The sequence below is a fragment of the Erpetoichthys calabaricus genome, chromosome 5 (assembly GCF_900747795.2).
Source record: "Erpetoichthys calabaricus chromosome 5, fErpCal1.3, whole genome shotgun sequence".
NCBI classification, from domain to species: domain Eukaryota; kingdom Metazoa; phylum Chordata; class Cladistia; order Polypteriformes; family Polypteridae; genus Erpetoichthys; species Erpetoichthys calabaricus.
This window is the reverse complement of record NC_041398.2, coordinates 201,171,295-201,198,269: the sequence shown is the minus strand read 5'-3', so window position 1 is coordinate 201,198,269 and position 26,975 is coordinate 201,171,295. Positions and strand designations below refer to the sequence as shown.

The following is a 26,975-nucleotide window of genomic DNA, read 5'->3' as shown; positions in this document are numbered from 1 at the left end:
TTCGGGAGGAGGAGGACTAAGCCTGAGGAGGAGTGGTGGTGAAGAAGAGAAGAGTGTAGTGGTAATATTTAAGTGCTTGTGGGACTGTGTTGGGCCTGTGGGACACGGGGAAGGCGTGCCCCACGGCTGAAGAAGAATAAAGAAACTGTTTGTTTTACACGTGCCTCTGCCTCAGTCTGTGCTGGGTCAGGTGCTATATAGCGCTCCTATTACACTGGCCAGGTGGCATAACAGGAAAGCACTATCCCCAGTACTTGGTTTTAGCAGGGTGCCATTAGGAGGGAGTAGATCTTTTCTGTGGATCTTCAAGCTTCAAACAGCATTTAAAGAAGACATGAAATTTAGGTAAATGCTGAGGGGCACTAACTCATTGTTTAGAACCCTCATTAGTGCATTCCAACAATAACGTGAAATGGAGTGCCTCTGTATGGAGTCAAGTGACATGCCAAAGCGTCCCAGCAGCAGAGTTACTCAGTACTGGGTTCCCAGCCTTTTGAAAGAGATTGCTGGGTATTAGGGCTGCAATGTGCTCATGCTTAAACAGCAAAGATCAAAGTCTTTGTTTAGCCCTATAATTCATTTAAAAACTTTTTTCGCCTTTAAAAATTTTTATTTACAGTCTAGCAATTTTTTACTATGTTTCTGAAACATAAGGATTTCATACCTACCTTTATTTTTTATGAATGTTTTTGTTCAAGCTAAATTAATTTTGATTTTATTTTGAAATGATCTCAATTTCATTTTTTTTTTGGCAAGCACCGTCATTTTGTGGTGTCATTGCTCTGATGTGTTGATTCTTTGCTAAGTGCATGTTCCCAGAGGTCAGACGTCACTAGAATAGCAGACGTCACATTGTCCAAGATTGCGGATCCTTCAGAACGCTTCTGACTGTGTGTATTAGTATGAGAATTTAAGGCTACGACATGTGCTTTGAGTTTAAAGGACTTTGACTATGGATTAGCATTAAGGTCTAGGTGAACAATCATGGCTTCCTAGTGACACTTAGCTTTGCTTATCTACTTTGATTGTTTGGCTCTTCCATCTCCTGGCCCTAACAATTGCAGCAGAATATTTGAGTGATGGTTCTGTCTGTTTGGCTAGACAATAGATGCACCCAGTTAAGGACTCAGTTGGATGTGGAGCAGAGTTGGATGTGGCTGAACAAGCTACAGTAATTCTTCAGTGGCAGTCTTTGGCACATGTGCTGCACACGTAGGCTGATGGTTGCAGTTAGGTGGTCACTGCTGCAGCTTTCCTCCTCGCTCTTTTGTCCATCTGCGCTCGGATTCCCTTCTCCTTAGCCATGGTGATACCTAAATGTATCTGTTGCCAGGCACATCATTTTGCAGCTGTCTCTTCCTATGTGTTCACACTGATGTCAGCAGTCTTTTGGTCACATTGGCAAGAGTCGCAAAATCTCAGCAGTGGTTGTCCTGTGGGCCGGAATCCTGTGGCAAGCTCCCCATGTCTTTGGGAATGCGACCGTCATACATGCAGTGGACGTGGCCCAGCCAGCACAGATGTCACTGAATAAGGAGTCTGCATATGCTTGGCATCTTGACTTGGTCCAGGACGGTCTTGTTTGGCACATTACCTTTCCAGGAAATGCTCAAGAATTGACGCAGTCTCCAGAGATGAAAGCTGGTCCTATTGATATATGTATGTTGTCCAGCACTCGCTGCCATAGAGACACACAGTACTCATTACGCAGGCTCTGTACACTACCATCTTGGTGATTGTGTTGAGGTTGTTGTTTTCCCACACTTTTATGGAAAATTTGGCCATGGTAGCAGCAGCAGAATATTTAGTACAGAACACACTGACTTAGATCAATACAGCTTAGTTATGCAGTAAGTACAGTAAGTATAGGTTGTTTACCAAGCACAATCTACTAAATAAAGAAGTTAACATTCAAAATTAAGTTGTTGTTGAGCAAAAAGTTATTTTCCTTTCTCTTTTCCTTCTTTTCTTTACATACTGAAGCGATTTGATTTTAGTAACTGGACATATGAATTTGAGACAATGCTCGACCTCCTTCTGTTTTCAACAAGCCCATAATTCAATGCATAAAATCACAAAAAACTGATATTGAATTTTAGCGAAGAGAATATGGCCCTTCACGGTCTAAAAGAGATTGCTGAAGGCTGAAGGAGATATGTGTAGTGTGGTCAACTTGATTCTGGGAAATGGCCCAAAGTGAAAACTGCTGAGGTTTTAAAGCTGCCATTTGGCCAAATTGCATTTGAGTCTACGTTAAGGAAGAGGAGTATTTAACTGGTGGAACAATGGACAGCAGGAGAGTGAAATTAAAAGACAGACAGCAAATGAGAAGTGGAGTGGTTTGGTGTACTTAAGTGGGTGTGAAAGTGGACAAGCCACCCCATGAGGTAGACAGAGACGCAAATACCATACAGTTTGACCTGCAATAGCATTTTAGTTGATGCGCTCTTTACTGTGATACACCTTGTGCATTGTTCCTTTGTGTGGTTTTCAATAAACACATAGTTTTTGTTTTATTTGTTTGGCTTCCTTGATGCTGTTTTGGGTATGGAGGAATGCAATGAAGGCCCCAGTCTACCACAAAACAATTACTTACAACTGCACAGTCTGGGAGCTCTCAGGTCTAGAAGTTCATTTTAAGTAAATTCAGCACCTCAATTTATGTCACATAAGGTTACTCAGAGCACATTTGTAAGAGAACTAATTTTGCAAAACATTAATTATACCTAAAATGTTAACCAAGCTGGAATTTTTGCAAACTGTTTATGAAACAAAATATCTTACTGAAAAATAAATGAAACTACAAAAATAAACTTACAGTATTTGTGATTTTTGTTACTTTTTTATATGAATGAGGCTCTAAGGAATAAAACAACATCATTGATGTTCCTGCAATTGTTCCTGACTCCTCTTAAAGCTACCAAATTAAATGGGACTGTTATGACTTACTGTATATCACTTGTGTAAAAAAAGGTCTCACCTCATCGCTTGTAACACACTGTTGAGAAAGCTGATTTACATGAGTCCATATGATGTTCCTCAAATTGTGTATCCTTTCAACCTCTTGCGTTTCAAAGTGCTACAAATAATCCAAAAGATCAGAAGAAAAATATGAATGTAAATATTATATGAATTACTATGTTCATATTAAACAGAGATGTTGATTAAGTTTATGGTCCATTTGTCAGACTCCAGCCATGGAGAGTTACAAACAGATTCCTCTTTGGTAGAAGACACATTGTTTAAAACCATGAAGTAGATCTCAGCTGTTACTATAAAATAAATTCAGCAACAAGAATACTGGGACATAAGTTTGTTAAGGGTAAATTTCTCACAGACTTGACTTGATGCTATTTTGGACAATTCAGGTGAATCGGATGGACGAGCTGGATGGCCTGAATGGCCTGTTCTTGTCAAAATTGTTCTAAAGTTATAAGGTCAAACACTGACTGGATAAATGGAGTGCCTACCCCCACAAACTGTAAACACAAACACAGAGTAATGTAATATAATGCAACATCATCATACTCTGGCTGAGGAAGGTTTAACTCTGTGAGAACAGATTTTTTGACAGGTTACATTACTGATAAGTCCTGAAGCTGTAAATATAATTTAATGCATCTTTCTCAGTTTTGCTTTGTTCATTACAAGGTCATGGAAGTGACAATTTATGCCAGCAGCCTCATGTAAAAAGCCCTAGGCAGGCAACCCTCCATATAATAATTTGGAATTATGATCCTGCTTTATCCTTAAAGCTTAGACCTGTAATCAAAGGCTAAGATAAAGAGTAAAGCAGTTAGCTAAATTTATTTTTGCCCAAAATGGTTGTCTTCTTTATCCATTCATTGAAAGTACAAAACCGTTCATGTGCTCATCCATCCTCTCTCAAACCTTTTTAATGCAATTAATTGTTGTTGGTAGCCATATAAGTCTATTTTGGCAGCATCCATCTTAACACAGGAACCAAGCCTGAATATTATGCCAGGCCAAAGAAGTGTACATTTGCAGACCACACACATTCAGTCTGCTTAATGAAGTTGATGGAAACAGCGTTAACCATTGCACCAGTGGCATTTCTAGGGGTGGGCTTCCAGGGCTTTAGCTGACGATCAAGAGCCCAGGCCCTTCATCCACCACTTCTGCATTCTGACATGCATGGACAACTTGCATGATACTCGATGAGGGACCAGCTCAACAACTGCGTGAATATCAAGAGGACTTCAGCTGTGCAATAACATATGGGGATGTCCCTACCACTTTTCATCAAACATAATTGTATGAATATCGACATTATCCTAATATCCTAATAAGTGGTAAAGCTAGTGAAATACCTGCATTGAGCCACTATAATGCTCACCATTTCTATTTCAGTCAATCAATATTTACTATTTGGTGGTTTTCATACTGAATATTCATAAACATGAAAATATTTTACTATAATATACTTCAATATAAAAACAATTTCAGTGATACAAAAAAAAGACAGAAAAAGGCACATAAATCTACAATGTTCTCTTAAGTTTTTTTTTTGTTTTTAATTGTGGGTTTCAAAATGAGTTATAAGGTTTTGGAATCTGTATTAACATGATACCATTCTGTCACAAGATGTTCCCATCTCTGTCATAAGAAGTCCCAATTTACAATGCAACTTAATTCTGTACAGGTCTTAGTAGGGATAATGTCCAATGCAACTGCAATACTGTATTCTGCATAGGATGTAATAAAGCATGAAAATAAAGAATAAATGGATGTGTCAAATTACAATAAACATGAATCCCCTAAACAGTAAATGAATCATGACTTTTTTATTTCTTTGCAAAACACAAGAAAGATTGAAAACGTTACCTCACAACTTTTAATGTGCTCTTTTTGCCACTCATCTCTGACCTTCTCCATCAATGTTACATTCTGCTGATAAACTTTGTCTATAGGAAGACAAAAAAGTCAGAAAGTAAATCTCATTCTAATGATTTAATGTTAAATATGAAATTTAAATTATTAATAAGGAAATACAATTATATTAAAAATACATTTACCTAAGGTATTAAAAATAGTGATGATATACAGTGACGCCCATATATTGGCAAATTTTTTTCACTGAGAAGCTTGTTTCGTGTCTTAGTTTTGGTATTCCCATAATTATACAGTTGCATTAAACCAGTTCAGTGAGTGAATGAATGAATGAAATAACAATAACGTTTGCCTTATATTTGTTTACTAATTTGTCATTTGGATGCTACTAAAATAAGGAGTGGCCAGCAGCTCATTTATGTCTCCTGATTGTTTTTGGTATTGTGCCTGCTCTGACGTGACAGCTTCAAATAAGGAAGAAAATAACAACAGAGAGTGTCAGAGTGATATGTGATAGCCTGTGACATTAAATGATTCATTTAAAATATTGCTTAAAAATGTTTCCTTATGTGTCTGTTTAGGTCATGATTGTAATCAATCAATTGCCCCCAATTGAAAATATCCCCCATATAGAAGAGAAAAGAAAAACAAAATAGGGACACAGCTGAAAATAATGTCCAAATGTCAACTTTAATTTCGAAATTTCCACTTTAATCACATACTTTATTTTGTCATCAAAGTAGAACATCACAAACTGATGATAGGAATTAAAACATGTATTAAACATGGGGACATGGTGGCGCAGTATTAGCGATGAGCTTGCGCCCTGTCTAGAGATTGTTCCTGCCTCCCGCAAGATGCTTGCTGCACTTTACGTGACCTTCGATGAAATAATTTACTGTAGCAGTACTGTCTCTCTCAAATGTACTAACCTCCTATTCCTGTCCTTCCTTTTCTTTCTCCAAGTAACCAAGTGCCACACAATCAGCTCTATAATAGATGCCAAGCCATTTGTAAGCTTAGAACGCCGATTCTTCAAAACGTTTATAAAACATTGAAATATCTTCATAGTACATGTTTAATTATTCCATCCTTCTATCCACCCAGGGTCATGAAAATCCCAGAAAGCATACAGTGCAAGGCAGGAACAATCCCTGAATGGGGCACCAGCTCGTCGCTAGTGCTGCACCACTGTGTCCTCACATGTTTGATTATTAACAATATACATTATTTTAATGAAGTTTAAAACTTATCTGTGTAATGTAATAAACATGCTTTACTGCATTTCATCTTAAAAATGATGTCAAGAGCTCCAAGAAGATAGCGCTTGGAAACCTAAATCGACTTAGAAGCCAGTCGTCATCATATGTAAATACGTGCTTTATAAAGTGACTCGGGTTGTGCAATATTATAACTGTAGTGCAAGTTTACAGTGAGGTGATTGTACTTATAAGTACAAACAGTTCTACCAGGAACAATTGATGGACTGATTGAGTGCGTTTAGAGCACTTGGGATGAAACGGTTTCTGAACAGCGAGGTCCCTACAGGAAAGGCTATGAAGCGTTTGCAATATGGGAACAGTTTAAATAGATTGTGCACATGGCTGAGGCAGTATGTGCTAGATGCTGTATACTGATAATCTGATCAGCTGCTGTACAGCTGTGATTCCACACTCAGATACAGAGGGTTAAATACTCAGTGATGCACTGGGAATAACAACACTAAAGCAGTGATGGTATTTAGAATAGTTTTTACATTCGGTGCACCATTATATGGTTACGGGTTGATTACAATGAGACGAATAAATGATATGTGGTTAATTTCAGTGCATTTGATAAAGCCACATCTGGGATGTGAATCTAAAAACTAAAGGGAATCCACACAGAAACAGGGGCACTGCTTTGATGCTGGGTGCCGCCAGTTTGCAAAACCGAGCTGAGAACTTGCATACACCAGGGTGAGCGTGGAAACAGGCGTACGCAACATTTTTGTGCGTACACACTATTTATACATGAGGCCCCTGGTGTTCAAATAAAAGGGAATGGGAAACATAGGCAGAGATGGCATAATATGGAAGTACAAAACAAAAGAAATGTTTTATTGAAAGAAAGAGAAGAGCAAGGAAAACACAAAGATGAACCAACACAAGAATGTGATGAAGCAATAATGCAAAAGTCTGTGTTGGTGGAAAAACATAAGGAACACTTTTTAACTTCTGGAAGCTGAATAACGTTTGTCAGTACTGGTAGTTCATCTTCTTCTTTAAGTTGATTTGTATTTGTAAAAGTATGTGCATAAGGACTGTGAGCATTAATGAAATCTTGTACTTTTTAAACCAAGGAGAAGAGATATCTTTTTTTTGATGCCATGAAGAGTGCTTGGTTTGTAAGCAACTGAGGAGAGATGTCTATTTTCATTCTATGAAAGCGTGTGCTTCGGTGTTTTGTGTCTTGGGGATTATCAAACAAGGCTGCGTGAAAGCAAAACTCAGGAGCTACTGATAATGTGTATGTGTTATTAATTATTTACTCTTGCACTCCTTTTGTAAATTTAGGCGGATGTTTTACATTGGCATGTGTGGCAGTGTTTGGAAATCTGATTGTTTTTCATTTGACATCAGTAAATTGGGTTCTGAAATTGACAGGACGCCATAGTTTCTGATGTTTGCCGTCTACACATTTTGTGTCCTGTAGTTGAAGTGGGTGTCATTAGTGTGTGGAATATGTGCATCACAGAGTTGAGTGTGTTTCACGATGTCACAGGAGTTTAACAATAGATATTCTTAGGTGCAACACATATGGAGCTGTTGCTACTGCAAATGTGTTGTAGATCGTTTATCCTCGCACTTCTTGCATTAAGTTTAGTCATTTGATTTGATATGTGTGGCAGTGTTTTGTTGTCTCATCAGTGAGCTGAGGTCATGGATGGTGTTTCTATTCGTGGTCAAATGGTGTGTATGACTTCATTTTGCAAAGTGAGTGTACATTTGTGTAGGCAGCTGTCAGTATATGTCACACCTGCATTCTGTGTGACTCAGTTGACATGTGTGTAATAAGTGTATAGAATGTGTTTCACTGTCAGTGGAATTGCAGGTGTAGTTCTTCTTTCTGGCCTGATAGTGTGCATCATTGTGCTTTGTGATGAAGATTATATGTTGAACTTGAGCCACGTTTGCCCTGTGCCTCTGTTTTATTTTGTGTGAGACATGGGGGACCCTCACTCTGCAGCAGTGTTCATGTCAGCTATGTTATGAGCAGGCGGCCACATATTTCTTTTGAGGTAATATGTGCTGCTGTCAGGCGATGGGCAACAACATGTCTTTGTTGGATGTGAGAAGGACTCAAAGCCAAATTTTCGGAGCTGCCGTGGGCTGGACATCCAATTCATGGGGTTATGTTGAGTATGTCATGTCATATGCTGTCAATTTAGACCAAGATCAAGCTACAAAGGCAAGGGATGCATGTGTTTTTGTGTGACAGACAGATAACCCTTAGCATTTTATTTATACGGATTTTAAGTAGCTGTTTATTTTTAACTTTATTCTGGTGACACCTTCTTGTGTTTTGTTCTTTGTTTGGCCTCTGCCATTTTGTGACTGCCTATGCACAGTCATGGCATATTGTTTACTATTCCTGTCACGTGCCATTGGGGTCACATGACATATTGTGTCATCAGGCCCACCCATTAAAAACTGTGGTGAAGCACGGTGAGTATCCTAGCTTTAGAATAAAGTCAAAACTGCTTGAGCTTCAAGCACATTTCTCTCTCTCATTTTCGTTTTTCTTTTGGCTTGGATGCTGGTATTTTTTTGTCCTCCTGGTTTCTGTCTCTAACTTGTTTATTTGAACATGGTCAACAGTGCACATTTTTTTTCAGATTTTGGACTTTTTCACTCAAAATTCCTTCTTCTTCAAAATTCTCTTGACTTCCATCACAAGGTTTACAGAATATCAGATTTTTGGCATTCCAAACCTTAAAAAAATAACTGTCAGAAATATGTTATTAAATCAACAATATTTCTGAATTGTCTGGAACATTTTAATGTTTTTTATGTATCTTAGATTTTTATCTTTATTTTGATGACATTGTGTCACCATTTTGTGGAATTTCATGAGCACCAACATTTTGTGTATTTGTTTGCCTGTGCTTTGTCATTTTGCAACATCATGAAGGACATGGGGACGGCACGGTGGTGCCTCCGAGCAGCCATGAGTCAAGGTAATTCTTGGTAGCAAAAACCAATCAGATCGCTTTCTTCTACCAAGAATTGAAAGCTCGGGCCAATCGCGGCCCGTATGGGCTACCAAGAATTGACCATTCACAGCCCGGTTCGGCTACCAAGAATTGGCTAATGATGGCTCGGTCGGCTACCAAGAATTGGCGAATCACGGCTTATGTTGGCTACCAAAACTCAGAAAGGGTGGGCCAGCCTCTTGTCAGTTAATGTATTCTGCAAAAGCTTGTGCGAGTCTGCACACAGACGCTTTGCGATTTGCGTTTCATTTTGAACTTTCTAAAAATGTTACTCACGAGAGTCAGTTTGTGCAGATATATTTACATTCACGTACACATTTTTGAATGATTTTTTAACCATTCTTGGTGCAGTTTATTACATTTATTAAATATGTGTGCAAAACGTGTAAAGACAGATATAATAATGTATAAATATAATAAACATTGAATTGTATAATCATAGTTTCATTTTTTATACTTAACACTAATTTCAGAAATCGTTCATATCAATGCTATCCATCCATCCATCCATTGTCTCCCGCTTATCCGAGGTCGGGTCGCGGGGGCAGCAGCTTGAGCAGAGATGCCCAGACTTCCCTCTCCCCGGCCACTTCTTCTAGCTCTTCCGGGAGAATCCCAAGGCGTTCCCAGGCCAGTCGAGAGACATAGTCCCTCCAGCGTGTCCTGGGTCTTCCCCGGGGCCTCCTCCCGGTTGGACGTGCCCGGAACACCTCACCAGGGAGGCGTCCAGGAGGCATCCTGATCAGATGCCCGAGCCACCTCATCTGACTCCTCTCGATGCGGAGGAGCAGCGGCTCTACTCTGAGCCCCTCCTGGATGACTGAGCTTCTCACCCTATCTTTAAGGGAAAGCCCAGGCACCCTGCGGAGGAAACTCATTTCAGCCGCTTGTATTCGCGATCTCGTTCTTTCGGTCACTACCCATAGCTCATGACCATAGGTGAGGATAGGAACATAGATCGACTGGTAAATTGAGAGCTTCGCCTTGCGGCTCAGCTCCTTTTTCACCACGACAGACCGATGCAATGCCCGCATTACTGCGGATGCCGCTCCGATCCGCCTGTCGATCTCACGCTCCATTCTTCCCTCACTCGTGAACAAGACCCCGAGATACTTGAACTCCTCCACTTGGGGCAGGATCTCGCTACCAACCCTGAGAGGGCACTCCACCCTTTTCCGGCTGAGGACCATGGTCTCGGATTTGGAGGTGCTGATTCTCATCCCAGCCGCTTCACACTCGGCTGCGAACCGATCCAGAGAGAGCTGAAGATCACGGCCTGATGAAGCAAACAGGACAATATCATCTGCAAAAAGCAGTGACCCAATCCTGAGCCCACCAAACCGGACCCCCTCAACACCCTGGCTGCGCCTAGAAATTCTGTCCATAAAAGTTATGAACAGAATCGGTGACAAAGGGCAGCCCTGGCGGAGTCCAACTCTCACTGGAAACGGGTTCGACTTACTGCCGGCAATGCGGACCAAGCTCTGGCACCGATCGTACAGGGACTGAACAGCCCTTATCGGGGGGCCGGTATCCCATACTCTCGGAGTACCCCCCACAGGATTCCCCGAGGGACACGGTCGAATGCCTTTTCTAAGTCCACAAAACACATGTAGACTGGTTGGGCAAACTCCCATGCACCCTCCAGGACCCTGCTAAGGGTATAGAGCTGGTCCACTGTTCCGCGACCAGGACGAAAACCACACTGTTCCTCCTGAATCCGAGGTTCGACTATCCGACGGACCCTCCTCTCCAGGACCCCTGAATAGACTTTTCCAGGGAGGCTGAGGAGTGTGATCCCTCTGTAGTTGGAACACACCCTCCGATCCCCCTTCTTAAAGAGGGGGACCACCACCCCGGTCTGCCAATCCAGAGGCACTGTCCCTGATGTCCATGCGATGTTGCAGAGGCGTGTCAGCCAAGACAGTCCTACAACATCCAGAGCCTTGAGGAACTCCGGGCGTATCTCATCCACCCCCGGGGCCCTGCCACCAAGGAGTTTTTTGACCACCTCGGTGACCTCAGTCCCAGAGATGGGGGAGCCCACCTCTGAGTCCCCAGGCTCTGCTTCCTCATTGGAAGGCATGTTAATGGGATTGAGGAGGTCTTCGAAGTATTCCCCCCACCGACCCACAACGTCCCGAGTCGAGGTCAGCAGCGCACCATCCCCACCATATACAGTGTTGACACTGCACTGCTTCCCCTTCCTGAGACGCCGGATGGTGGACCAGAATCTCCTCGAAGCCGCCCGAAAGTCATTCTCCATGGCCTCCCCAAACTCCTCCCATGCCCGAGTTTTTGCCTCAGCAACCACCAAAGCCGCATTCCGCTTGGCCTGCCGGTACCTATCAGCTGCCTCCGGGGTCCCACAGGACAAAAGGGTCCTGTAGGACTCCTTCTTCAGCTTGACGGCATCCTTCACCGCCGGTGTCCACCAGCGGGTTCGGGGATTGCCGCCACGACAGGCACCGACCACCTTACGGCCACAGCTCCGGTCAGCTGCCTCAACAATAGAGGCACGGAACATGGCCCATTCGGACTCAATGTCCCCCACCTCCCTCGGGATGTGGTCGAAGTTCTGCCGGAGGTGGGAGTTGAAGCTACTTCTGACAGGGGGCTCTGCCAGACATTCCCAGCAGACCCTCACAACACGTTTGGGCCTACCACGCCTGACCGGCATCCTCCCCCACCATCGAAGCCAACTCACCACCAGGTGGTGATCAGTTGACAGCTCCGCCCCTCTCTTCACCCGAGTGTCCAAGACATGTGGCCGCAAGTCCGACGACACGACCACAAAGTCGATCATCGAACTGAGGCCTAGGGTGTCCTGGTGCCAAGTGCACATATGAACACCCCTATGCTTGAACATGGTGTTCGTTATGGACAATCCGTGACGAGCACAGAAGTCCAATAACAAAACACCGCTCAGGTTCAGATCAGGGGGGCCATTCCTCCCAATCACGCCCTTCCAGGTCTCACTGTCATTGCCCACGTGAGCATTGAAGTCTCCCAGCAGAACGAGGGAGTCCCCAGAAGGTATGCCCTCTAGCACCCCCTCCAGGGACTCCAAAAAGGGTGGGTACTCCGAACTGCTGTTCGGTGCATACGCACAAACAACAGTTAGGACCCGTCCCCCCACCCGAAGGCGAAGGGAGGCTACCCTCTCGTCCACCGGGGTAAACCCCAATGTACAGGCTCCAAGTTGGGGGGCAATAAGTATACCCACACCTGCTCGGCGCCTCTCACCGGGGGCAACTCCAGAGTGGTAGAGAGTCCAGCCCCTCTCAAGGAGATTGGTTCCAGAGTCCAAGCTGTGCGTCGAGGTGAGTCCGACTATATCTAGCCGGAACCTCTCAACTTCGCGCACTAGCTCAGGCTCCTTCCCCTTCAGAGAGGTGACATTCCACGTCCCAAGAGCCAGTTTCTGTAGCCGAGGATCGGACCGCCAAGGTCCCCGCCTTCGGTCACCACCCAACTCACACTGCACCCGACCTCCTTGGCCCCTCCCATAGGTGGCGAGCCCATGGGAAGGGGGACCCACGTTGCCTCTTCGGGCTGTGCCCGGCCGAGCCCCATGGGTGCAGGCCCGGCCACCAGGCGCTCGCCATCGAGCCCCACCTCCAGGCCTGGCTCCAGAGTGGGGCCCCGGTGACCCGCGTCCGGGCAAGGGAAAACGCCGTCCAAAATTGTTTTTCTTCATAGGAGGTTTGTTTAACCGTTCTTTGTCTCATCCCTCACCTAGGACCAGTTTGCCTTGGGTGGCCCTACCAGGGGCATAAAGCCCCGGACAACAGAGCTCCTAGGATCATTGGGACACGCAAACCCCTCCACCACGATAAGGTGACGGTTAAAGGAGGGGTATCAATCAATATCATATCAATGCTAATACAGAATAATTATACTTATACTCGATATTAACATTGATGTTATAAAATATGCTTATAAAATAGACCTACATCTTTAATACTCAGACGATTCTAATCGTGCTGTAGAACAGCATATATATGGGGTACAGGTCGTAACGTTTTATTTATTATGAACATGTTCTACTTAAGTTTGCATATGCTGGGTTTATGTCCAAGTGTCTGTTAATGGCGTTCTCATTTGATAACCAGGATTCGGCCAGCTCTCTGGCACTTTTAGTACTGGCCTTAAATCTTACTTGTACATTGTCCCAGTTAAATGTATGTCCTGTTGATTTTGTATGCGTATAGATCTGTGATTGTGAGTCCTTCCTTCTGACAGTGTTGTGATGTTCCTGTATGCGAGTTGCAATTCTTTTTGATGTTTGTCTCATGTATACCGCTGGGCAAAAACTGCATTGAATACTATAAACTGCGTTTTGTGTTTCTGCTGTTGATTTCTTGTTTTTTGCGTTGAAAAGCGGACAGTGCGCAGATTGTTTGCGGGTTTGTGTGCTATTCTGATGCCTGACTTGGCCAGGATATATATAAAAGATGATCTGCTGTGGCAGCCCCTAACGGGAGCAGCCGAATGAAGAAGAAGAAGAAGATATATACAGTATAATTAGCTAAATGGTGTGTGTGCTGTTTACTATAAGTATATAAACATTTCCCTTCGCAATATTTCCAAATATTTATTTTTACCTACTTCAAATTAATTAAATGTCAGCATCAACTAGAATATATTACTTCCCAAATTTTATAAATACATACAAACACAAGGCTGTGAACTATTATTTATTCATTCTTATTGTGCTTTTATTTTTATTGTATCCCTCTTGATTATCTTTGCGGCCGTCTGAGACCATGGTAAAGGTGCTATATAAGTAAGTGAAATGCGTTATTATTTGTTATAATTATGATTCAATAGAATTTGCAGACAGTTTGTTTAATTGTGATTTTAACTATGCTTGTTGTCCATGTGTTCCTTAACAAATCAATCAGTTTTTGTTTAATCAAAAAATAAAAATAAACAACTAAATCTGCAAAGTAGAATTCAAAGCACCGTTCGTCGAAGAGAACGTTTAAAAAAAAAAAATATTTTAGAGATATATTCTTCCATTCTGCAATGTGCCATGAGCGGGATTTGAACCCGGATCTCTATGATAATTCTTGGTAGTTCGTCTCTCAAGAATCGCAGCTATACCTCGACTAATACACGATATCCTTGGTGCCAGTGGGTAGCACTGCTGCCTCGCAGTTAGGAGACCTGGGTTCGCTTCCCGGGTTCTCCCTGCGTGAAGTTTTCATGTTCTTCCCGTGTCTGTGTGGGTTTCCTATGGGTACTCCAGTTTCCTCCCGATACTTAGTAGTTAAAGATTATGATTTTCACCTATGACTTTGGTTTTGTCCTCACAATTTTGATGAAAGATCTAAGCTTTCTTGTTCATTGACTCTAATTAATGGCCACAATTCTTTTGTTTTTCCCTTAACAAACAATCTGTTTGGACCCTTCTTTCATCCAATACAAACATGACAATAGTCAAAAAAAAGTTTTAAGCTGTTTTTAGTTCTTCCGTTTCCTTTTAATACAATAATTAGTCAAAGACCAAAAAACTTAAATTAATTTAATTTTGTAACTTTATTGCAATAACTTAACAATCACAAACCTGCATCATCTGCAGCTGCTTTCGTTTGTTGAGATTTCGTCTGAAGCTAAAATAAAACAAAGAATTTATTTCTAATTAAATACATTTAAAAAAATATGATTGTATCTTTCACCAAACGGAAATTATTAATCATTGAAATAACGGAACAGTGAAAAGAGATTGCATATATGGACATAGGTGATATGACAGAAGTATGTAAATATTGTTTGGCTTTAAACTTTAAGTCGGAGACTTGTAGATCATCTAATTCGTGTTGCCATCAGGGAAAAGCAGTGTTTCTTCCCAATGAAGAGGCGTATCCATGAGAATTAAAAGATTTGTTGTTTGGTGAAAGTGAAATCCACATACGCAAGCGGCAGAGATGCCAAGTGGTTGTCGCATCCATGGTCCACTCACTTTCCATTCATGTGAATGCTATTGTCAGACAAAGTTCCTGCGCTCTCAGCTCCTAACAGGGTCGGAAGAAGCGAAGCCCCCTAGTATTAATAATTTTTATGTACATTGACATTTCTTTTGTCTGCCATGTTCGTCTGCTCAGCATTAAGGCACAGTGAATGAATAATGAATGATAGGATTACACATATACTTATAAACTTCGTTTGACATTGTAGGCTGTAATAATTTGCAGCTGTGAGAAAAGCTGAACTGTCTTATTGTTGACTCAATATAACTTTGGCCATTAGTTAAATATAGCTACTGCTATCTTTCATATGAGTGTGATCTTTTTCCGTCTTCAGTGTCCAAGCCCACCCCCTTGCTATGCCACCTTATCGTATTACTGAGTATTTTCTCTTGGAGTATCTGCTGAAAGACCTTGGTACAAATTACTCTTGTGCACAAACAAAAGCACATGAGTACCATAATTAAACAAGAACAACAATAACATTTATTTCTATAGCACATTTTCATACACAGACTATAGCTCAAAGATGTCAAAGAGATAGTTACAAGAAAATAAAAACCTATTAAATTGGGCAAAAATAATAATGAATACGTAGCAAGACAAAATTAATACAGACTGTAGTAATATAGAGTCTAATATAAAATATTGTATTCTAAGTCTCTAAAGATGAGTATGATGATAAGTTCAGATGACCAGGAGGATTGAAAAACAAAATTTCCAGTTAAGCTGGAGAAAAAATTAAAATCCTGCAGGGGGGTTCCAAGGTCAAAAGACCGCCCAGCATTCATTGAAAATTCTAACTAACACAGATGTCCTTAAGCCATTCCTCGTCGTTTCCAGGCTTGTATATATTTCTTTATTTCTGTGATTGCCTTCACACAGTCAGTGTCGGCACTTTTTCAATTGCCTGCTTTCTCGAGAAGTCATCCGGTCTCCAAATGAAAACCTACACAATTCCGATGTCATCCCATTATATTCCCCATAATAACAATAATGGATCCAACAGAATTTATTTTTAGAAGCAAAAGCAAAAAATGACAAAACATGACCAAAAGGAAGATGAAGAATGTTCTAAAATAATGGAGATGTTGTTAAAAGTTACCAGGACTTGGTCACTGGTTTTTATAACAATTGAACAAGTCATTCAACCTCCAAGCAGGCTTGCAGGGCCAGATGTGATTCTCAAATGAGAATGCACATCTGGGGACATTCCCATTCAAAAGTGTGTAGTGAACAGTGGTGAAATCTTGTGCTACAAAGACTATACCCATAGGGCTTATTCCTAAAATAGACGTCTCCAATTTCTCCAGTCCATGCATTTTAATCTGATGTTTGGGTATCAAGGAGAGAAAAAAAAATACTGAACAAAAGACTTGATGCTGAGAGAAAATAAAAAGCTAATATTTCCGTTAACCATTAAGGAGCTCAGTAGCGCAAGGTAACTGAAGCTTAATAATTAATTGGCATGTTGTAATGAGTGCTGCAATAGTGGAGACAGACATACAGACAGACACACACGCGTAAACTACGCAGCTACTAGACACCACATGTTTGAGAAGTGTCTCTGTCTTCTATGATATCTTTCTATCATTTTAACTATTGAATCACTACATGATATAACAACAGCAAATAGATTTTAAAGAAGCATTGTGGTCTATGGATATACAACGTGTTAAAACGCTGCAGCTATTTTCTTGCAGTATGCTTGCATTTCCACATAAACAGTAATGTTACATTTCTTTATTAATTTGTTTAGACATGCAGTCAGAAGGTAGATGTTGTGCAACCTCATCTGTGTAGCTGCTGGTGTTGTTAGGCAGATTTGGTGATTTGGGTATTTTGAGTACTGAAATCTGCATTTCCTGTGGCTTTTCATTTTCAATTCCCTTAATAGCAGTCCTAATGATGGAGCATGATACATCATTTACTTCAAATGCATATTATGCAATTCATTATTTTCATGAATATAGCTGGCAATTCTCTCAAGCTTACATCAACTCCTATAGTATCGTCGTAATGCTGAATAATTGAGAGCACACACAGCTCCTGTGACAACATATCCTTCACATATACTACATGTGCATTGGTGCCACTGAATGCCAATGTACAGTATAATCTAATTTTACAGAAAGGTATTTCCCTTGCATCAGGCCAAGTTTATTTTAAAACGTGCAACGTGCTTTCAGCACACGTGACACACATTTATATGTCTAATAGTGTTTTTATAGGAGACTTCAATTGTAGACGTTTCGTCGTAATGAGAAGCTTGCTCTCTGTCAGACCAGGTTAACAAGAGCACTTCTGATAACTGTAATTCAATATCACCGCCCCTACTTTGTGAGCACCACCTTCAGGAAGCATTGGATTGGCTGAGAAATGTGACAGTCAGTGAGCCGTCTAATTGTTCCCACCTACTTTTAAGCAAAATTCTCTCACACATATATTATTCATCTGGCTTCAGTAAGACTACTGATCTCCAATATAGGAACTGGGCATTTATTCAGAACTACATCTATATATAGAAATTCCTAAATATTATCTAAGGTGTTCAAAATATCGGTACTTAAAGAAAATATGGAGCAGGTCTTATGTAATGTATTACCTGTTTGCTTTAAATCTGATACTGGAAGAACACTAGTCACTCAGTTAATCTGAAAGTACTTACCTTTTCTTGCTGCTTGACGTTACTGGTATTAGCGTTTCTATTCAGATTCTGTTCTGCTTCTTCCTTTTCTCTGCACTTCTGTTCATATGTCTTTTTTGACTAAAGGAATTCAATGAAGTTGAAGTTATTTAAGTAAAGATAAACTCAATTTCAGCTAAAGTGGGTACCAATCAATGCTCACAACAATGGTTGAAGAAATATTGATATGCTATGTTGGTATATTAAACAAGGAAGAATAATAAAGGAGGGACAAACATATTCTTTATCAAAATTAACATTTAAGATTGGCTTGCAAAAGTATTCCTGTCCCCTGCGAAACATTTTGTAATTTTTTCCTTTAAACTTTTTCTGTATGATATTTTATTTCAAAGCCATGAAACTCAAAATGAGTTTTTCTTTTTAATTAATACTGCTTTTGCAGGGTGGCATGGTAGCACAGTTCTCATGTCCCGGATCCTCTCTGCGTGGGGCTTGCATGTTTTTGCAGTTTCTGTGTGGGATTTCTATGGGTGTTATGATTTCTCCCACAGTCCAAAGACATGCAGGTTAGGTGCATTGGCAATCCTAAATTGTCCCTAGTGTGTGCTTGGTGTGTGTGTGTGTGCCCTGCGGTGGGCTGGCACCCTGCCCGAGATTTGTTCCTGCCTTGTGCCCTGTACTGGCTGGGATTGGCTCCTGCAGACCCCTGTGACCCTGTGTTAGGATATAGCGGGTTGGAAAATGACTGACTGACTGTCTGTATAAAGACATGCAGGTTAGTTGGACTGACAATCCTAAATTTTGCAGTGTGTGACTGGTGTGTGTGTGTGTTCATCCTGTGATGGACAGGTGCCCTGTCCAGGGTTTGTTCCCTGTGCTAGCTGGGATAGGCAGCAGTACCCCTGTGACCCTATTCAGGACTAAGAGGGTTAGAAAATGACTGACTGCTTTTGCAAGGTACCACTGCACCTTTGTCCACTCAGCATCTTAAACACTATCACCCCTAAAAATAAAAAAGATGAAAACAAGAAAACCAAAGGGATCTACAGTATGTATGCAAGTAGACTTTAAAAAGCATGAGTACTGTTCTTCAAGTTTCAGTTCTGATATTTGCTGGGGTAATTGTAGGCTGAGTTATTAAATTCAAGATACAAATATTCAGTCAGGTGAAGCCTGTGTCCATGCTGCTTTCCCTCTCACATATACCAAATACTTCCATATATGTGAATATGGATCTGTGCGTGAGTCTCCTCCGATGCCTCACCAAGGGCCGATTCATCCTTGGTAACCTCTGGTCCTTGTAGTACGGAAATGGATTAAGCACATTTGAGGATGGATGGATGGATGGATGGATGGATCATTTTTATTAATGTGTCAGATCTCAAAAAAGCTTGTTTTTCATTCAGATGTGAACTAAATGGCTATCTGATAATGATGTACAGTTATTAATATTAACTGCTAACATTTTGCTTTTTTTTTACAATGTATACAATGAGCAACCTATGCAATTATATATTAATTAATGTTCTATTATGCATATTTTTAATTAGTCAGTAGTTCATTATAAACTTGAAACTTAATAATGGCTTACTTACTAGGTTTCTAGCATTTAGTACTGAAAGTGAATAACTACAAATACCAAGTTATTTTGCCAATATTCCCACTGCCCTCTGTGAAGATACTGAAACCAAGGAGAGCATATTTGATATAGATCTGTCTACACAGACTTATTTTAACAAGGTATTACTTGAAGAGTGCGCACATTTATGCATTATTTGTAATTTTTGCATATTAAAGGTTTAAAAAAAGTTTGACAGGATTTGTTGTGGTTCTTGATTTTAGCTAAAATTTCAATAAGTGTGTAGACTTTTCATATTCACGGTTGTAAAAAATATTTGGGAAAAAAACATTTAAAGGTATTTACTATAAAACAAACTATGAAAAATGATCTCTCATTGCAAGTTACAGTTTATAAAGTCCTATGTGTTGCATTATTGATCATAAACACACACAGCATATACATATTTTTTTACCTTATCACACACATACACATGGGAGGCAGCTAAAGGACCAAATGAAGGTAATTCCATGCCAGGCCAGGGGGTGGCGAGGTGCGCTAACTCTTTCTTTGTTATCCCTGCAGACCAAACACAGAACATTCTGCCTGATTCTGCCCACAATGATGTCACGTCCGGTTCTGGGAACCCCAACGTCACTTCCGGGTTCAGCTATGAAGACGTTACTTCCGGTTCCAGTCACCCTGACATCACTTCCGGTTCCCTGCCTTAAAACCCAGACCACTTCCTATGTTTCCTCAGTTCTACGTTGGGACTCAATTCTGTACTCATCTGTGCAACCTATTTTGCCTTTTGCAGCCAGGGCTCAAGTATACGGGTGGCTGCCCCAATCCTTTTTTCTGTGTGCCAAGGCTATTTATTTCACAACCTACAGAAGTACAAGACAAGCCCCTAGCATAAAGTGTGCCAATTCTAGAGTCATACAATGCAGTGGCATCAGCTTATTCCAAAGAATTACACTAGGCAGGGGGACATGGACCTAAAGCAGTGGAGGTATTATTCTGGAAAAACTATTGCTTCTTCTAGAATTTATTAATATGGTGTGATTATTACTGACTACTGACTGACTTTTGTGAGCTGTGCTCACTCCTGACAGCAACCCAAGTTGATTTAAGACAAATTAAGTTTTCTGTGCTGACATTCACTTCAGTGTATGCACATGTATAATACATTTATAATAAATGCATACATTGATGCAAGATGCAACATGAATAATTCACACTAATCAGTAGTAAGATAGCACATGGAAAAGAACTGACTGATATGGAAATACTGGACACAGACACTCATCTACCAAGTAAAGCTCTCACATAAAGAAACAGAGTTTTCAAATAAGTTTCTGTATAATGAAAGAATGTAAGTGATTGTATGACATGTTTCAGTTATTATTGTCTAGTTGTCTACAGAATAGAGACACCAAATAAGTCAAGTTTTACAAGACTTGGTTCGAAACAAATCAACCCCCACCCATGAGAAAGAGAGCTAGGCCAGCAGAGTACAACTTTAAGCTAGTAAAAATAAGTAAACAGATAAATTAATAAATTAATAAAAATAAATAGAGTAAAAAAAGGGGAGAGAATCTGCTTCCTCAATTAAAATGCTTACTCTAATTATCGATTAGATCCTGCCAGGTTTGAAAAGTTTTGCATACGTTTTCTAAGTGCAAATTTGATTTTTTCCAGTTTCAAATAGTATATAACATCAGTTACCCACTGACTTAACAGAGGTGAGTTAGGATTCTTCCAGTTGAGCAAGATAAGTCTACGTGCCAATAGTATAGTATAGGTGATCACAGTTTGTTTGTCCTTCTCCACTTTAAGCCCATCTGGAAGTACCCCAAACACAGCTGTTAGTGGATTAGGAGGGATTGTCACACCAAGGCTCTCTGAAAGGCATTTTAAAGATTTTGGTCCAGAATGATGTTAATTTGGTGCAGGCCCAAAACATGTAGCACAGTGAGTCTGGAACTTGATTGCAGAATTTGCAGGTGGATCTTGCCCTGGAAACATTTTGGACAATTTCAAATGAAACAGATGTGCTCGAAATATAATTTTTAAGTTGAATAATTGTATAATTTCCGCATATGGAGCTCAAATGAATTCTGTGCATGGCTACCTTCCACTCCTTTTCTGAGATACTGAGTGAGAGATCCTTTTCCCACTGTCCTCTTGGATCTTTGAAAGGGAGGGACTTTAAAATGTTTTTATATATTATTGAGATACTGTCAGTCCTAAAGAATGATCAATATTTTTTCCGGCATTGAGGTAGGTGGGAGGTGAGGAAAATTGGGCAGGTTTAGTTTAACAAAGTTTCTAATTTGAAGGTAGTGAAAGATATGTGTTGCTGGAAAGTTAAATTTGGAATGTAATTGTTTGCATTTTTATTTTTATTTACTTTTTTTTTTTTTCCTTTTTAATCTGACATGAATACACGGTTTTCAAATACGTGTGCAATCTCAAGATGCGGATCAATACTCAATTCAAAAACGGAAGTATTTGGTAAGATTTGGAGCTTAGCATTAGCTCTATTGTAAAATGCAACAGTAGGATGGCTTTTTGTTTTTGATTTATAAAATATGCTTCACTTTTGAACACAATTTCATGTGGCAAATCAATATACACCACAATTGTGAAGAAATAATTTTGACTTCAAAAACAGTGAATTTATCCTCATCATCTTCATGGTTACAGGGAGCTGGAACCTATCCCAGAAGCATCAGACAGAATTGAGGGCAGGATGGATGAAATTAATTAGTACATAAAAGGATGCTTCAACAAGATAAAGTATGAATCTAAATTAAAGAAAAAAAACTGCAGATTGTCAGGGAAGTTCCCTTCAGTTGGGTGGATTCAGGCTGGACAAAATAACAATAATAATAATACATTTTATTTATATAGCACCTTTCCCATGCTCAAAATACACAGAAAACATCTTGGCCAAATTTACCAGATCACTTTGGGAACAAGCACCATATTGATAAACAAACACTGTTTATAGTACAGTGTGAAATGTCAGACGAGAATATGCAAAGATAAACCCACCTCCATTGTTTTTTTGTACTGAGAGGTCTTTTGCTTGTATAATGACTCCATAAATTGTTCTACCTGTTGAAAAACAGCATCAAGATGTTTCAGAAGTTTGCTTTGACACTTTCCAAGCAATTCTTATTATGATTAAATGTAACAACTGGTTAAGCATTATTTCTATGTACCTCTCCCAAAATATACCAAAATGAGACATAAGAAGCAAGAATATACTTGTATTCTTCTGCTTTCTTAATGCTATGCTAGAGATGATCAGAATGCTGCTTGTCATTTCAGTTTTTGTCACTAGATGACAGATTTGTAACAGTTAATGTCTGTAAAGGTTCAGAACTCCAAATTAGTCACTTGAATGTGTGAATTGTACACTATCATATGGAGAAAGGTACACTTCATTAAAAGCTAAAAATAAACACAGTTAAAATAGAATGGTGATAGGATACCCCCAAAATGATACCTAATAGTATATATTCCACATTTATGGAAAGTGAGTCCCAGAAGTTAAACCTAGTTAGGCAAATCATAGAATGGTAAATTAAATAAAGAAGGCAAAATAAGCGGATTTATCCTCAGTGTAATGCAGCATCATCCTCTCCAACTTTTTACACTGCTACTTTTAGAAACACAACCTCCTATGATGAATAAAAAATTTGGACTGCGTTATCCCTCGATCGGACGCGGGTCACCGGGGCCCCACTCTGGAGCCAGGCCTGGAGGTGGGGCTCGATGGCGAGCGCCTGGTGGCCGGGCCTGCACCCATAGGGCTCGGCCAGGCACAGCCCGAAGAGGCAATGTGGGTCCCCCTCCCCATGGGCTCACCACCTATGGGAGGGGCCAAGGAGGTCGGGTGCAGTGTGAGTTGGGTGGTGGCCGAAGGCGGGGACCTTGGCGGTCCGATCCTTGGCTACAGATGCTGGCTCTTGGGATGTGGAATGTCACCTATCTGAAGGGGAAGGAGCCTGAGCTTGTGTGTGAGGTTGAGAGGTTCCGGCTAGATATAGTCGGGCTCACCTCGACGCACAGCTTGGACTCTGGAACCAATCTCCTTGAGAGGGGCTGGACTCTGTACCATTCTGGAGTTGCCCCCGGTGAGAGGCGCCGAGCGGGTGTGGGCATACTTTTTGCCCCCGACTTGGAGCCTGTTCATTGGGGTTTACCCCGGTGGGCGAGAGGGTAGCCTCCCTCCGCCTTCAGGTGGGGGGACGGGTCCTAACTGTTGTTTGTGCGTATGCACCGAACAGCAGTTCGGAGTACCCACCCTTTTTGGAATCCCTGGAAGGGGTGTCTTGAAGGCATACCTTCTGGGGACTCCCTCGTACTGCTGGGAGACTTCAATGCTCACGTGGGCAATGACAGTGAGACCTAGAAGGGCGTGATTGGGAGGAATGCCCCCCCCCCCCGATCTGAACCCGAGTGGTGTTTTGTTATTGGACTTCTGTGCTCGTCACGGATTGTCCATAACGAACACCATGTTCAAGCATAGGGGTGTTGATATGTGCACTTGGCACCAGGACACCCTAGGCCTCAGTTCGATGATCGACTTTGTGGTCGTGTCGTCGGACTTGCGGCCACATGTCTTGGACACTCGGGTGAAGAGAGGGGCGGAGCTGTCAACTGATCACCACCTGGTGGTGAGTTGGCTTCGATGGTGGGGGAGGATGCCAGTCAGGCCTGGTAGGCCCAAATGTGTTGTGAGGGTCTGCTGAGAATGCCTGGCAGAGCCCCCTGTCAGAAGTAGCTTCAACTCCCACCTCCAGCAGAACTTCGACCATGTCCCGAGGGAGGTGGGGAACATTGAGTCCAAATGGGCCATGTTCCGTGCCTCTATTGTTGAGGTGGCTGACCGGAGCTGTGGCCGTAAGGTGGTCGGTGCCTGTCGTGGCGGCAATCCCCGAACCCGCTGGTGGACACCGGCGGTGAGGGATGCTATCAAGCTGAAGAAGGAGTCCTACCGGTCCCTTTTGTCCTGTGGGACTCTGGAGGCAGCTAATAGGTACCGGTAGGCCAAGCGGAATGCAGCTTCGGTGGTTGCTGAGGCAAAAACTCGGGCATGGGAGGAGTTTGGGGAGGCCATGGAGAACGACTTTCGGACGACTTCGAGGAGATTCTGGTCCACTGTCCGGCGTCTCAGGAGGGGGAAGCAGTGCAGTGTCAACACTGTATATGGTGGGGATGGTGCGCTGCTGACCTCGATTCGGGACGTTGTGGGTCGGTGCGGGGAGTACTTCGAAGACCTCCTCAATCCCACTAACATGCCTTCCAATGAGGAAGCAGAGCCTGGGGACTTGGAGGTGAGCTCCCCCATCTCTGGGACTGAGGTCACCGAGGTGGTCAGAAAACTCCTTGGTGGCAGGGCCCCTGGGGTGGATAAGATACGCCTGGAGTTCCTCAAGGCTCTGGATGTTGTAGGGCTGTCTTGGTTGACACATCTCTGCAACATCGCATGGACATCAGGGACAGTGCCTCTGGATTGGCAGACCGGGGTGGTGGGCCCCCTCTTTAAGAAGGGGGACTGGAGGGTGTGTTAGAACTACAGAGGGATCACACTCCTCAGCCTCCCTGGAAAAGTCTATTCGGGGGTTCTGGAGAGGAGGGTCCGTCGGATAGTCGAACCTCGGATTCAGGAGGAACAGTGTGGTTTTCGTCCTGGTCGCGGAACAGTGGACCAGCTCTACACCCTTAGCAGGGACCTGGAGGGTGCATGGGAGTTCGCCCAACCAGTCTACATGTGTTTTGTGGACTTGGAAAAGGCGTTCGACCGTGTCCCTCGGGGAATCCTGTGGGGGATGCTCTGGGAGTATGGGGTACCGGACCCCCTGATAAGGGCTGTTCAGTCCCAGTACAACCGGTGTCAGAGCTTGGTCCGCATTGCCGGCAGTAAGTCGAACCCGTTTCCAGTGAGAGTTGGACTCTGCCAGGGCTGCCCTTTGTCACCGATTCTGTTCATAACTTTTATGGACAGAATTTCTAGGCGCAGCCAGGGTGTTGAGGGGGTCTGGTTTGGTGGACTCAGGATTGGGTCACTGCTTTTTTGCAGATGATGTTATCCTGTTTGCTTCATCAGGCCGTGATCTTCAGCTCTCTCTGGATCGGTTCGCAGCTGAGTGTGAAGCGGCTGGGATGGGAATCAGCACCTCCAAATCCGAGACCATGGTCCTCAGCCGGAAAAGGGTGGAGTGCCCTCTCAGGGTTGGGAGCGAGATCCTGCCATAAATGAAGGAGTCTTAAGTATCTTGGGGTCTTGTTCACGAGTGAGGGAAGAATGGAGCGTGAGATCGACAGGCGGATCGGTGTGGCGTCCACAGTGATGCAGGCTCTGCATCGGTCTGTTGTGGTGAAAAAGGAGCTGAGCCGTAAGGCAAAGCTCTCAATTTACCAGTTGATTTATGTTCCTACCCTCACCTATGGTCATGAGCTATGGGTAGTGACCAAAAGAACGAGATTGCAAATACAAGCGGCTGAAATGAGTTTCCTCCACAGGGTGTCTGGGCTCTCCCTTAAAGATAAGGTGAGAAGCTCAGTCATCCGGGAGGGGCTCAGAGTAGAGCCGCTGCTCCTCCGCATCGAGAGGAGTCAGATGAGGTGGCTCCTGGACGCCTCCCTGGTGAGGTGTTCCGGGAACGTCCAACTGGGAGGAGGCCCTGGGGAAGACCCAGGACACGCTGGAGGGACTATGTCTCCAGGGTGGCCTGGGAACGCCTCGGGATTCTCCCGGAAGAGCTAGAAGAAGTGGCCGGGGAGAGGGAAGTCTGGGTATCTCTGCTCAAGCTGCTGCCCCCGCGTCCCAACCTCAGATAAGCGGAAGAGGATGGATGGATGGATGGATGCTGGAAAAAGAGTATGAATTATTGATAATTAAGTAAATAAATCTAGGATGAGTGTACTGTATCTATAAAATGACAAACGGGTCCACTTGAGATTAAAAAGAAAATGCGTTGTATGCAGTGCTGTCTTTCTGCTTGCTGCCAGGCAGTTATTGTATTGGGAAAGGTGATGGGCATTAGCTTGCTGTGCAGCCCACAATACTGTTCCTTCCTTGAAGCAAAGATGTAAAAAAAGGTAAAAGGATCACATATGGGGGAAGAGTGGTAGAAATATTACACTTCAGCAGACAAAATATAATTTTCAGATATTATTAACACCAATTTGTAGCAACATTACTTAAAATTGCCTACAACATCACAGCAGCCCTGACAGTATTATGCCATTGGGCAGTTCCAGAGGGCACAGGGGTTGCTGGGAAGATGAATAATATAGTGGACTCTTATAAAAGGAAACAAAAAGATGCAGTGGGGATTGTAATCAATTGTCTGTTTATAAGCATCACACATACTATTGGCATAAAACTACAACCACCATGGATTACAGTTTCTTCTCAATGTACGTGCTGTCCTGTGTCTGCTTATCCGTGTGATTTTGTCTTGGTCGGATATGTCTTTGTCTGGGGAGTGCTCCCAATCATGCCAAATCTTCACACTACAACTGGAACCTGGTAGGACAAAACTTCATATTTCATTTCTGACACCATCGTTGTCTGCTCCGCTGTACTGGACTGTGTTTGGACTTTATCATTAGTCTTAACTGTTTACTGAGTAGTGTCTGTTGTTTCGTACAGTTTCATGTATATAGTGC

At 42.3% G+C, this 26,975-nt stretch overlaps 1 protein-coding gene across 1 annotated transcript in view; it reads right to left on the bottom strand.

Annotated features, from left to right (window-relative positions):
• pstpip2 (proline-serine-threonine phosphatase interacting protein 2) overlaps window positions 1-26,975 on the bottom strand; it is a 151,409-nt gene that overhangs the window by 19,417 nt on the left and 105,017 nt on the right. The window contains exons 6-10 of the mRNA XM_028791184.2: window positions 22,344-22,406; window positions 17,747-17,845; window positions 14,679-14,724; window positions 4,846-4,925; window positions 2,981-3,079 (exon numbers count right to left, since the gene is read on the bottom strand). Coding sequence (XP_028647017.1) covers window positions 2,981-3,079; window positions 4,846-4,925; window positions 14,679-14,724; window positions 17,747-17,845; window positions 22,344-22,406 — 387 coding nt within the window. The remainder of the gene's footprint in view (window positions 1-2,980; window positions 3,080-4,845; window positions 4,926-14,678; window positions 14,725-17,746; window positions 17,846-22,343; window positions 22,407-26,975) is intronic.